Source organism: Talpa europaea (genome assembly GCF_964194135.1).
Source record: "Talpa europaea genome assembly, chromosome: 16".
In the NCBI taxonomy this organism is placed as follows: domain Eukaryota; kingdom Metazoa; phylum Chordata; class Mammalia; order Eulipotyphla; family Talpidae; genus Talpa; species Talpa europaea.
The window spans coordinates 10,967,143-10,981,954 of record NC_140084.1 but is presented as its reverse complement, the minus strand read 5'-3'; the positions used below and the strand labels follow the sequence as shown (position 1 = coordinate 10,981,954).

The window sequence follows — 14,812 nt, the reverse complement described above, 5'->3', positions numbered from 1 at the left end:
ACAATGCACCAAAACTTGCATTTTACTCACTTTTGTGTTTATTTCCTATTCCCCTTGCCTGCTATAAGTTTCCTGGAAGTAAGAATCATTCTTCACCTTTTGTTACTTACAAAAAGACCAAGTAGAAAAGTGACTACCACCAAAACTTGGAAACCAAACTACTTGGGTTCAAATCCCAGCTTTGCCACTGAGTTACTGGCTGTGTGACCTTGGACAACCTACTTAGTGTCTCTGTGCGCCAGTTCCCCCATTTGTGAAATGGAAGTCGACTAGCTTCTGAGGTTGCTGAAGAGTAAACTTATTAATTTATGTAACTCTCACAACAGTGCCTGGAAAAGAGTGCTTCTAAGTGAGTGATCATTATTTATACCCCCAGAGCCACACAGAATGGACTTAGAATTTACCTGTGCTGAAGAAGCATCTGACATGCACTAGTGGTGACTTCAAGACAGCTCAAAGGTGGTCGTGGTGAATTAGAGGATGGTTGTTCTTCTCTCTGAGAAGATGCAATAACTGCCTCTCTATTTTGTGAGCAACAGCTATATTTTACTGAGATTTTGTATAAGGTACCAGCTTTTCCTTTTCAAAAAGAATGCGGGCCATTCTTTTCCCCCTGACAGAGAAAAACATGGAGTACCTACTTGTATACACACAATCCAGCAAACCATTTAGGATGTAATTCTGAGACTTTAGATTACCAGGAATACCCTTACCCTTGCAGTCCAGGTCCTTGGAGTGCAAAAAAATTGTAACAGCATGTCACCTCTCATTTGTTTTCCTTGTAATTACACTGGGGGATAGGGTATCCTCTTGCGGTTATGGTTTATTCTTTAAGTATCTGCTAAGCTCAGCAATGATGAAGGGCTCCAGCTAGCTATTCAAATTTGTCTCGAGTAGGTAACATAATAAATTGAAAGAGAGATGCAGTGAGGCATCAGCGTTAAATACGCAGAGAGTGCAAAATATTCCCATAAGAAGCACCTTACCATGTCCTTCTCTGCCACTGCATGGCTCTGAAAACTGCCCAGTCCGATGTGGCACCTCATTTAACAATGACTTAGCCGCCTGTGGTTTACTTAACTATTCAAATCTGGGAGGGTGGGAAGTGGTAGCCTAAAGTACACTTCTGTTAAATTTGCAAGAAAAGATTACTCCATTTGGGGAAACCCTATCCATTTTGCCTCTGAACTAACTGTCCTTTCCTGATATGGCATCCCTCAAATCTGTGCTGATAAATTACAGACAAATACCAATTTTGTAAGAACGACTGTAGCTTTTTCTTCTCCTTCAATGACCTTTTTTTTTTTTTTCCTGCACAGCAATAAAAGACAATGCCACATGGCAGTCATGCCCCTTTCCATTTTATGATGGCCCTGTGGCTTTTTCATTTCAACTGGGCTCTTAGGTACACTTCACCTCCCCCTGCAGGTAACCTCGCTATTCACCTTCTGCATTACTGCACGGAGGCCCAGGGTACTGAGTGAATGGGGACGAGATGCACTGTAGGGGGCGCTACAGCACAGACACAACCTTGCATGCCAGTGCAGGGGGCCTGAATCTGTGCTTGCTGTAGGCTGGATTTGCCCACGCTGAGTGCCAAGCGAGCAGTTGAAAGGCCAGCTAAGGGCCCTGCTCTCCCACAGGGCACAGCGCCCTAACGACCCAGTGCTCCCCGCCAGCGTGAATTGTGTGGCTTACATAACACACGTGGCACAGTCCAGCCTGTGCCCTCTACGTCCAGTTCTGCACGGCCTAGCCATGTGAGCGGTTACACTCAGCTGTACGCAAGTGACCCCCGTCGCCTCCTACCCAGACCTCTGCCACACCTTCCTGCACGCCCTCTCCTCTGCCAGGTTATGGCTGAAACCCCAGTTCTGCAGTCCACAAGTTAGGTGCAGCAGCGCTGAGGTGAAAGGGGCCTGTTCTCAGCTAGAGGGGGGCGATCTGCTGCTGATTGCCAGCCTGGTTTAGGGCTTAGGTAATCGATACAGTCCACTTCTATCATGTTTGAGATAGTGAATATTTGTGCATTTGTTTGTGGCCCTATATAGCACTCCCTTAACTAGCACAAATGCTGAAAGGTTATATAGCTCCTCAGCTAGAAATGCAGAGGGTCTCTGCACCTCCTCTTTAGGGATTGCGTGAGGCATGAATGAAGGAAAGCAGGTACGCTCTACACGCATGAGGGGTGAGGCTGCTGATGGTATTAATCAGAGAGCCCTCATCTATTTTCATTTGTTAAAAAGTGCAATTAAAACCTACCTTTCGGTTTTGTAAGCAGTAGAAACTGGGCACACACAGTAAAGCAAGGAGCCTGGTGCCGCTCTGTCACTCATTAAAGAACTGCTTTAGTCACTACCTCTATAGAAACACAAACATTTACAATCTAGGAATCTGTCTAAAATAAAGTCTCAACGGTTATAGTTTGATAAGGTGTGAAAAAAGTACCCAAGGGACAAACCTGGTAGGTAAGATAACAGAGAAATAATTTTGATCCTGAAGAATCCAGGAGGACCTTTTATAAAAGGATCATTTTCTATTTAATTGGAAAGACAAAGCAGGGAGGTCACTTCCAGAAATCATGAGGATTGGTTTTTAAATCATGAATTAGAGACTAGTGCGTTCAGAGAAGATTCTGAGGTGTGAAAACAGCTATTCTCATTAGGATATTCTGGAAAATGTAAAAGGTTCTCTATCCTGTGATCTGTAGGATTTGTGTTGTCAGAGAACAAGCATTAAACAGATGGGGAGATGTATTTATGGATTTCCCCTTTGCAATCTACAAAATGATGAGAATAAAGCCAATTAAATTATGGTTTTGATGCTTTTTAGCTTTTAGGAAAGTTAGAGAGGCTGAAGGAAAAAAAAATCACTCCCCTTAGTAAAGCTAAGAGAGAGAGAAGAGCCAGATCATTCTGGGGTCTGAGTAAGCTCTCTGCCAAGTGGGTGTGACTACACATTTTCTATCAACACACACACACACACACACAAATATGCAGGTACTGTTTGGGTCTCATACATAATTCTAGTGCTTACCTCATAACAATGCACAGATCCAACAAAAACTTTTCCAATGTCCAGCAATTCAAAGTTGAAGTGAATCTTTGGTCCCATTCCTTCTCCTTTGATTCGGAGGGGCAGACGAATCTCTCGCCCTAAAATAATTCAGATTTTATAATACTCCAGGCAATGCTTTATCACCTCCAAATTACCTGCCATTTGTTGCCAATGTGAGCCATCAAGGTTTCCGCACCAAACTCCTGCACTAGACACAAGGAACTGCAATTTAACCAAGGCTGATGAATTAGCTTATCTTTAGGAAACAGAAATACTGATAGTTTCTTATCTTTAGGGAGCAGCTTATTTTGCAATTTAGGCTGATACTTCAGCAGAAAAAAAGATAATTAAAAATTTTAAGCAAGTCTTAACCATATTCTTAAGTTTCTCATAAAGCCAAGTAATTCTTCTAAGTAGAGAGGTGCTTCTCATGAATGAGAGATACCTTCCCTGCAAGGGATGGGGTAAACGGAGAACAAACATAAACTTTAAAGTATTGACTGGCTTATTTCCTTTCAAAATGGTATGTCTTCATTTGATAACACGATCATTATGAAATATATTATAGAGAAAATGTAAATTCTCTCATAATCCCACCACCCAAAGACAACTACTGATAGTATTTTTGTGCCTGTCCTTCCACACTTAATCACATTTAAAGACAGTGTAAATGAGAACGCTGCTATATATTATTTTGTAACCTACTCTTTTCATTTAATAGCTGAAACATTTTTATGTCATCACCTAAAGATGATGTAATTTTTTAGAACTCGTTTCTCTTGTTGGATATGTAAATGGTATCCCACTTTTCAGTATAAGTTATAAGTTAATGCATATCTCCATATCCTTGAACACATACATGGAACATATTCCTATATTTTCTCTCAGTACTTTCAAGATATTCTATTGTCACTTATCTTTCACTATTTCTGTTGAGAAGTCAGCTCATGGTCTTATTGCTCATTTGAGGTAATATCTCTTCCTCTGACGCTTTAGGATTTTCTTTTTGCTTATGATTTTCCACAGTCTGACTATGATATTCCCAGGGGTGATCTGTGTTCATGTTTTGTGGGGTTTGTGGCACTCAGTGAATCTGTGGGTAAATGTCTTTCATGAGTGTTGGGGAAATGTTTAGCCATTATCTCTTCACATGGAGCTCAGGCTCCATTTTCTCACATCTTTTCTTCTGAAAACGCTGGCTTGATACAGCTGGCTTTTTGGCCACATCTCATTTGACTCTTATGCACTTTTCTGTCTTTTGTTTCTACATCATTCAGACTATTTACTTTTGATTTATCTAATTTCTGTTTTACAAAGTCTGTCTCTGTACCTATTAGGCTATTAAATTCTTCTGAGTTCTCAAATTGACACTGTAACTTTTCAGATTAAACTTTCCACTAGACTTTTTACAGTGTCCAGGACTCTGCTCAATCTCGCCTTTAGTAAGAACATTTAAAGAATCTGTTGGATAATTCTATTTTCTGGCTCCTAGTAAAGTTTATATTGCTTATTTTGTGTTACCTCTACATGTGCTTGGTTATTTTTGATTGAGGTTTGACCAGTATATACAAAAGAAAAATATGTAAAGACAATTTAAAGCTCTAAGATGTTATTTTCCTCCAGTCTCTGGCTTGAGACTTGGGGCATTAGCATTTCCAGATAACCCAATCTAACCTTTCTCACTAAGATTCCCTGAAAGAATTAGGCCCTGCAGCAACAGTGACTATTTTCTCAATTCTCCCAAGAAGGGAATAGAGCTAGTATTTAGGTACAAAAGAGAGAAGTTAATTCCTCATATATAACAGATGGCTTAAAACATTAGGGTTTGACTATCTTCCGGAACCCCAGTGAAGAAAAGCTGTCTTAATCAAATTGAGAATTGAAAATGATTTGAAACTGAGCTTTAGTTCTTGGGAGGGCGGATTCATTTCTAGCCCCTGCTTCTATGGGTCCCTGCCTCAAGCTTGGGAAATTATTAATGCCTTCTCCTTGGGCATGCCATGAACTCCTACATTTTCTTCCCTAATTCCTTGACATTTGGGTCTTCCTGCATTTTCTAGCAAAAAGGTAGTGAAAGGGTAAAGCAGCCTCCAGGGCCTCCCCTGGTGGCACAGGCTGTTGAGTGCAGCGCTGTGAAGCTGTCAGCAGCCTCTGCAGCACTGGTTCGATCTCAGCCGGCGAGGGTCCCAGATGGCACAGCAGACCTCTCCTGTCGCGCCCGCTGCTCCCCTCAGCAGTGTATTTCGTCAGTCTCCCTGTTCTGTTCTCCGCTCTGTCTCTGGTGAATCTTCTCACCCTCCCATGCATCTGGACTGTACCCCAGTTCTTGTATAAATAAATAAATAAATAGTTAAAAAAATAAATAAATAAAACAGCCTCTAAAGTCTGATTGGTTTGGCTTCCTTCTCCTGGATCTTAGCCTCCTATTTCTCTACTGACCTGGCAGCTCTCTTTTGCCTTCAAACAGGTCTTAAAAAATATTTTACCTTGTTCTTCTTGCTGCTCTTAGAGAAAGAGTTGATCTAAATTTCCCCACCCATCATTATTGGAAGTACAGATGCCCAAGCACAGGGGTGTATGTTGGCCATTTTGATGGCTATGGCCATTTCCCCATCCAGAATAATTTGCACACAAACATCAACAATATTTTAGGGTTGCTGTTGCTCCATATCTTCCCTGAAAGTGGGGCTATCATCACCTTTGAAAATCTTCACTAGTTAAACAGGGTTTTCTTAAAATTCATGCCATTTAAACTTCAAGTTATTTATATGGAAAAATTACATATTTCCTCTGTGTGCAACATTTTGAATATTTAAAATACTTTGCTGCTCTGTTAGATATAATTTTCAGTATTACCTCAAATACACTATGAACAATCAAGTCATATTTCTAATTTATTATCATTGTAATACTTTGAGATACTTCATGTTCTGCAGAAGTGTTGCTGTTTTGCTTTTGTATTTTTAATGCTTTCTCTCCATGACTGCACTTTTGAAGACAGGAACACTTGTCTCTGTGTCCCCTCTAGAGCAAGGTTACTTTGATTACAAGAAACAAGAGCAAAGAGAAGAGAAACAAGCATACCAATATTTGGAATAGCTGACTCATTCAAAGTTCCCCCAACCCATCTGATCCCCAACCCACCTGAAGAACTACTTAGCCCTAGTCCTCTAATGATCAAGAACACTCTAGAAAATGAGTAAAGCTTCCAGAAAACCCAAACTCACCATCCTACTCCATTTAGAGTTTTAATACATGCAATGATTTGTACTCCTTGGTCAAAAGAAAAGTATTTTGACAGAGATCCAACTTTCAGAATGGCAAAGAAAAAAATTGCAACTATATTGTGCACTAAATTGCAAGACTATTTATAACTGTCAGGCTTAAAGATTTCTTCATCTGTTACCTTGACTGCTTTCCTTAATAATAAAAAAAAGAAAAAGGAGATGTGTTGTAATAAAGCAGAGAGCCAATGTTTCTTTGGGAATTATTAATTGCTTCCAGAGTTAGTCTTATTTGCAACTACTACCTTCTCTCTTCATCCAGGACAGAATGGGAGTACAAGTAATACCTGGTCTTGCACTTGCAAGAGCTAGTAAATTTTACAAACGCTACTATTCCACAAGATTTTCCAAGCAGAGATTTTTCAGTCTTGGCAAAAGGCAGCAAGAGAGACAAACCTGAAGAACCACTTAGCCCTAAGGACACATTCATTACTAGAAGAGCAACATATTAAAGTGTATTTTAAAAAGACAGAAGTTTCTTATCTATTACAGTGTCTGGTTTCACACATGAGAAGCAGAGAAATGCACTAGAGAACCCCTTCAACAGGCCAGAAATACCTGAATGCAAGAGTTTACTTTGCATTAAATATCATAAAATGTAACTATAGGCGTTCAAAAAATTGGCCAGCTAAGCTATCTTAGATATTGGATAACATACTTGAGTTCCATTTCTGTGCAGTAATATTGGAAAAAGGTGGGGGATGATAATAAATAGGAATAACAAAATACCATTATTTATATATTTTAGGATGTCTACCTGGAAAACCCTAAGGAATCTATAAATAAATTTTGTAAATTAATAAGAGAGAAAAATTGCTGGTTACCAAACAAATATATAAAAGTCAACTGTATTTCTATACACAGTAACAATCAGAAAAATAAAGTTCTAAGATACTATTTACAATACAACAAAAATATAAAGTGCCTAGAAATAAATCTAGCAAAATACACTTAACAAACTTCAAGAAGCAAATTTTAAAACGTTGTTGAAAGATATATAACAAAGATATGAATAAATGACAACCAGGTTATGCTCTTCAAAAGAAAGATTCAATATCATAAAGTTGTCAATTCTCTAATTGATCTAGCCCTATAATTTCCATGCCTTACTAAACAAAATACCAGCAGGTAGAATTTGGTGGAATTTAGATTGATTATAAAATCCTAATATAAAATACAAATACAAATAATAACATTCCTAAAAAGAATAAAGTGGAAGACTTGCCCTTTCATATATTAAAATCCAGTATAAAGCTATTATAATTGAGATGGTGTTGCATTAGTGCACAAAGTGAAAAAGAACTAAAAATACAGAACTCAGGACAAAGAGTCCATTTCACATACACCAGAGGGACAAAATTTTAAAACTTGATTAATTGTAAGGTAAGTCAAGGACATGTTATATAGAGCAGTTCACTGCATGTTTGAAGCCCAGAACTGTTTAATGTACAGGTATTTCTTGTAGTCCAAAATCTCACTAACAGTACTTTCACATTCAACAATCCTATGACATAAATAATTTCATCTAAATTTATCATCCAAATTAAACCCAAGCTATAATGCATATGTATGTCTGCTATAGCCAAAGCATTTACGTTGCTTGAATTTTCATGATAAACCTAAGCTGTTCTGAGGAGACAAGTGTCTAGCGGTATCCTTATTTAAAATGTATTGTGCAAAGGAAAGAAAATTACAGACCAACATCCTGGATGAACATCAATGCAAAAATTTTCAACAAAATATTAGCAAATCAAATTCAACAATGTATCTTATACACCATGATCAAGTGAAATTCATCCCGGAGAGGCAAGAATGACTTAATATATGTAAATCAATTAATAAAAACACCAAATCAAAGCAAAGATAAAAATCAAGGCAAAGATATCAATAGAGGAAAGTATTTGATAAGAGTCAACACTCATTTATGATTAAAAACTCTAACCAAGATGGGAACAGAAGGAACCTATTTCCATATAATAAAGGTCATATATCACAAACCAACAGCCAATATAATACTCAATGATGAAAACCTAAAAGTTTTCCCCATAAGATCTGACACAAGACAAGAATGCTTGTTGTTACCTCTTCTGTTTAAATTTAGAGGTTTTGGCCAGAATAACAAACATAGTAAATCCAGGGAATCCAAATAAAAAAAAAAAAGGAAGTGAAACTATCACTATTTGCAGATGATATATTATATATAGCCATCCTAAAGACTTCATCAAAAAGTTATCAGAAACAATAAATGATACAGCAAAGTGGCAGGCTGCAAAATCAACATGCAAAAATTCATACACAACAGCAAACAAGTAGCAAAAGAAATTGAGAAAATAACTATTTATAATTGCTACCAAAAAAAATGAACTATCTTGGAATCAAACTAACAAAGGAGGTAAAAAACCTATACAATGAGAAGTACAAGATAAAAAAGGAACAGAAAGAGAATGCAATTTTTAGCTAATATTATGTAGTATCTTTATATACTACAAACCAATATATCCATTAATTAGTTTATTGTGCGTGATATAGATAATCTGTTTGCTGTAGATTCCGAGATTAAAAAGCAATCCTTGATATGGTTCTTTTAAATGTCAAAACCCCGGATGGGGTTTTGAATGGGTTGGGAACTTGATTATTTCTCCCAGTAACAATAATGGAATATGGGTTGCACATTTGGGAAGAAGACAAAACTACCTAGGATTCAAATCTTAGATTTGGAAGCCTGACAGCAATTCACTGAAACACCTGAGCTTCAGTCTCCTCATTTATAAAATAAAGATAATAATTCCAAACTACTTAACTGAGTTGAGGGGCTTATGTGAAATTAATAAGATTAAATAAATTGAGAGATGAACAGATGAGTATATTAAAGAGTAAATACAGATTTAGTTAACCAGAAAGAATTAGTTAACCAGAAAAAAGATCTTAGAAAAATACGCAGAAAGTATTAGCAAGAAAAAGAGACTGAAAATGTAAAGGTGAGATTGAAAGACATGGTGATTCCATGAGGAAGACACATATCTAAGAGAATTTCCAGAAAGACAAAATTGAAATAATGAGAGGTAAACATTAATGAAATATTTGCTGAGAATTTTCCAGAACTGATAAAAGGTTTTTAGATTGAATAGGACATCAATTACCAAGTAGGATAAATAAAGGCAATTCCATCACAATAAAACTGTAGAAGCCCAAAGCTTAGGATAATTCTTATTATCAATCTGAGAGAAAAGATAACCTAATATAAAAGATAGTAGATTTTTTGGTTCGTTGTCCATTCAATTAGGAAGCAAAGAGCCACAAAGAGAAGCTGACCCCATATAGAAAAGAGAGAGGAGCTGTCCTTGATGAATCCTCACCAAATAGCAGGCCTGGGATCAAAATAAATGTTTACCAGTTCTTTGAAGCCACTTAATTTAGGGTGGTTTGTTATGTAGCACAAGAGAAAGAGAACAAAGTGGCTTAAGCAATTTAGGGCTTTATCTTGCTCACATATCATTGGGAAATGTGGATTTGGGGAGGGTTTAGGGGATCTGAGCATGTTGGTTATTATTTTGTTGTTGCTACAGGTGGTAAGGATGAAAGGAACAAACATCGATTTTACAACCACTTTTTCTTCATGTTCTAGAACTGCACAATTATATTTGCAATAGCTTTTTAATAATGGATAGAGCTAGTCCTCTCACATAATTTTTGTTTTTCTGTATTTTCTAAGCAAGCCTAGTTTATACTTTTCCTTCATAAGAACTGAAATCACAGTGTAATTGAAGAAAAAAAAAAAACACCTTATTGACATCATCACTGGGATCACACTGCATTTACTATGCTACTGATATTCCTGACCAAAAGTAAGGGGATACCTTTGCATTTGTTCAGTTTTTCTTAAATCTGAATTATGTATGCATTGATATTTGTATATTATTCCCTGCATTTTTGCTTGGAATGTTTGGGCAGTGAAAATATAATTTAAGCACCGTAGTTGATCAAGAACATAAATTCTTATTTTACAAGGAAGAAACCTCATAGAGCTTATAGTCTGATGAGAAACCTACAGCTATGTGGAATATTACACCACTTATTGTTGTAAAAGCACAAAAATGTTTTTAATTATTAGGGTGATTTAGCTTTCTTTTCCCTTAATCTCCATTCTTTAGTTCATTTAGGATAAAATTTAAGACCTAAGTTGTGCTAAAATGCTAATGTTTCCATCTTGCCATGTATGGCATGAAATGGACAATGAGGCATCATCCTGATTGGGCCACTGAAGGAAATGGGTTTACTGGAGTCATTTCCACATGCTGCATTTCTGCATTTGACTCAGAAAGCACCCATTGATGTTATCTATCCTGCTGAGGGCAGGAAGCATGCTTTCGTACACTTTAATATACAAACTTATGTTAAAAGTTCTAGAAGTCAAGCGTGGAGGCTCTAGGGGAAAATTCATTTTCTTGCCTCTTCCATTTTCTAGAGGTCTTCTTGAATTACTTGCTCCTTCCCTGTTCAAAGCCAGAAATAGCTGATGGAGTCTGTCTCAGATGTTATTACTCTGACACTGATTGTTTCACCTCATGCCTTTGATATTTTAGGACCCTTGTGCTTATATTGAGATACTCACAGAATCCAGGGTAATCTCTCCGTCTTTAAGGTCAGCTCGTGGGTAATCTGAATTCCATGACGTACTAGAATATAACATAACTACAGTAGCATATTCACAGATTCTGGGATTAGGGTATGGACATCTTTGAGAGACCATCATTACTCTGTCTACCAAGTATGTGTTATATGCATTTATGAACTTACTTGTCACTACTTCTTAGGGACAAAGGATGAAAAATTAAATTGTGGCATGTAAATACAAAGGATTCCTATATGACCATGAAAAAGAATGACACATTTTAGCATTATGGAATCACAATGTGTAAAGAATGTTATTATTTATGTAAAAAGGTGCAAGGAGAAAGTCTACCGACATGTACTTGCTTTTATATGCTCAAGGCATATAGGAAAACAAAAACAAATCAAACAACAATAACAAAAAAAAAAACAAGGGAAGGAGCTTTTCCTCCAGCTTAAGAAGTATTTCTTAGTGACCTAAAACCAGGAGGTTTTACCAACCCTTTGAAGATAATAGTAAGGCAACATCACCAGTCCTTGACAAGACACATAGAATTGCATGGAATTTACAGGGAAGATAACATGGAATTACTATGTAAACAAAACCCTTTTCTGGCAATCTTATCTTTTAATGAACCACTAACAAAATAAAGAAAAATGTCACGCAGATGGAAAATTATACTATTCAGTTTATCCAGGATGTGAATTCTGTGGCAGAATTCAGAATTGCAAATGAAACAATAGATAAATATAACCAGTTATGTAATGTTTGGGAACCTCCTGGAGAGAAGCCAACCCTCTGGAAGGTGGCCAAGCACGACATCCCAGGGGAGCCTTTGATGGGAGGGAGGTCCCACCACCTGTGGCACGGGGGCGCCTGGAGTATTTCCAGCCTCCATCTGAACACTGATGTGCCAACAGTCCTCCAGATTCACTAAGGAGTCTGGGTGTGTGATGCTGCAGTACAGAAACAGACTTATGTCAATCCAGAAACTCCTACTCCATTCTGCATTCATTTTGTGTAGCGAATCCACACTCACAGGCAAGGGAGAGGCCAGATCAGACTAGGACTCACTCATTCATCCATTCATTTCTTCCCCATGGATTCGCTCTTCTTTCAATCAACATTTATTGACTGACTTAATCCTCCTGGTACTAACAGCATAAGATAAGGCATGTGATTCCAATGTATACATTTTTAAAACAGGGGAAACTACACCATTTTGCCTAGGGATGAGTACACAGTGGGTAAAGTTGTATGTGAAGCACGAGAAGGACTATCATCAGGGTCACGTGATAGATACATTCAGGGAAGGTGAGACAAACATCACTGGAAGGTACACACACCTGAGGGCAGGGAGAGGAGGCAGAGCCTTCTGTACTATTGAGACTGCCTGACCCCCTACACAGAGAAAACTAACTGAGCAGATATGCCTGAAAACAAGCTGGGTATAGCAGAATAGTAGAATTTTTATACTTGGAGAGACTTGAATAATTGTGTACTGTCATTACTCACCCTCTGCCCCATCAAGTAATCACTGCAGCCACACTGCCAGGAAACTGACCCACAAACAAATGGACTTATAAACAGATGGCCAACCACAGACCAGAAGACCTTGGAAGGAACCCTGTGAGAAATGTAACTGACAACGCACAATTTGGACAATACGAGCGATTGTTGTTTTTAAAAAGTTCTAATTACTATCTGAAAAGAAACAACCATAAAAGAACAGTTAGTTATGAAAAAGGAACAGAGAACAAAAGAAGTCTTGGAAATTAAAATTAAAAATGACTACAGAAATGGCTACCAGAGGGAAGAGCACATGGAGCAAAGAAGTTAATTTTACAGTGATGGATGGAAACTAGACTTTTGGTGATGAGCATAATGTAATATATACAAATGTTGATATTTAAGTGTGTATGCCTGGAAACCTATGTAATGGCACAAATCAATGTTACTAAAACAGAAAAAACTGATTGCAGAAATAAAAGATCCCTGAACAGTATGTCAGATAAAACAGACTCAGTCTCTTGTGATTGAGGTTCATGTGGGTGAAAGAGAGAAAAAAAGTTGACAGGGTGCTGGGACACTATTACAAGTTTTTGAGTAACACATGCTTCCACCTTCAGCAAGCAAGATCCCAAATACAAGGTGTCTAAAACCACTCTGGCAAAATGCTTTCTTGAACTTGTGTGAGAGAGGCTAGGAAAGTCTCAATTGCATAGAATAACTTGGGTTTGTTGCCTACTTATTCAATAGATTATGATCTATCGGTATTATCATTTATTCTGATCCTCAAATTGTTTCAAATTTGTTCATGGGGGTCCCTTTCATGGCTTCTGTGTCACTTTGTGTTATCTCTGTTATTCTTAGGGCATTTCCTTACTTTACAAACAGAAGAATGCTCCTTTCATATTGCTCTTTCCCTGTCTTGGTTCAACTATCAGTCAGTCCTCCAAGGTTTCCTCTAATGGAGGGTGGGATTTAGAAGCCAAACTTGGGGTGTTAGTTGTGCACATCATTATTAGGGCCTCAAAGCATCCAGGATTTCTCAACGGACATGGTGAGGAAATATGTGCACACATGTACATATACACATACACTCACTCACATATATATTTCTTTCTACATCTATCTATACAGAACGACAACCATAAGTTCAGATCTGATAGCTCCAATTCTATGCTAATACCGAAGGGCTCCTCTGAGCCTTCCTCCTTTCCATATTTGTATCTCTTCCTCCAAGAATAAAAATGTCTAGCCCTTGTTATCCTCGGTACATTTGCTTAATTCCTTTTTACATATCCAGTCCCTGGAAGCCATCAGCTTGCCACCCTACTATACACCCTCCTGTCACTTCTGGCCTCTGCCAGGTTGCCTTCCCATCCCACTTGGCATTATTTTGATTAAAACTTAAATAAGAAAAATTTCCAGAGTCAAATACTGCAAAAAGAACAAAAAATAACATAGTAAGAATTTATCTCAAGTAATATTCTTTCCGCTCTAAAAATCAAATGGAAACCCAGACCCATAGTTTCCCATCTTCCCCAACATACCACAAATTGCAATGTACACCGAAGTTTGTTCTGTTCTAGAAAGAAGTGTTTAACTTGACTCAATTATTGCCCTATTGATACCGTAGGTGACCAACAGCCAGAACACAAACAATTATGCACACACACTCCAGCACCCACCTTCCCACTTTTGCCCTGAGTGCCTCATAACCTGAGTTTATCACACAGAGGAAGTCTTTACCTGAAATATCGCAGTAAACAGTCTGCTGATAGAGCTTGGCTTCCAGAGGGTTAAAGTACACAATGATTTCAACTGATGAGTTAGGCCAGACATCACCTTCCTGAAAAACAGGAATCATTCAAAAACAAACAAGGAAAGACACTGCTTTCAAATGTTGTTATTTTAACACCAGGAAATTTGAAGGAAACCTTTTTTACAGCAGATAAAAGAAAGCACCATTTTACCCCACAGAGAGTAAACTGACACTCCTTGTTAAAATCAACAAGCAACTATAAACCAGAGACACACTACCGTGGGGAGGGAGGAGGAGGTGGGAAAAGGATTAAAACAGGCAGGGTGGGAATTGCATGGAGACTATAACCAAGATGAAAATGCATACATTGTGCAAAAATGAAAAATGATGTAAAAAATGTATAAAATTAAAAAAAGATGTGATACAAATAACAGTGAGCCTCAGAGGTAACTGCATTCATGAATATGTAAATCATTTCTAAAATAAATGAAGATGGTTAGGGCATTTAAAATTACAGTGAACATTCATTGTATGTCTGATGTGTGCCCAGCACTGGACTTTGGAGATGAGGAAAGGGGCGGGCCAGCCCAC

The 14,812-nt window shown here is 37.8% G+C and overlaps 1 protein-coding gene across 1 annotated transcript in view; it reads right to left on the bottom strand.

Annotated features, from left to right (window-relative positions):
• HYDIN (HYDIN axonemal central pair apparatus protein) overlaps positions 1 to 14,812 on the bottom strand; it is a gene marked incomplete at its 5' end in the record, with an annotated part of 266,133 nt that overhangs the window by 186,244 nt on the left and 65,077 nt on the right. Inside the window, 2 exons of the mRNA XM_084256586.1 lie at positions 3,037 to 3,155; positions 14,209 to 14,308. Coding sequence (XP_084112712.1) covers positions 3,037 to 3,155; positions 14,209 to 14,308 — 219 coding nt within the window. The remainder of the gene's footprint in view (positions 1 to 3,036; positions 3,156 to 14,208; positions 14,309 to 14,812) is intronic.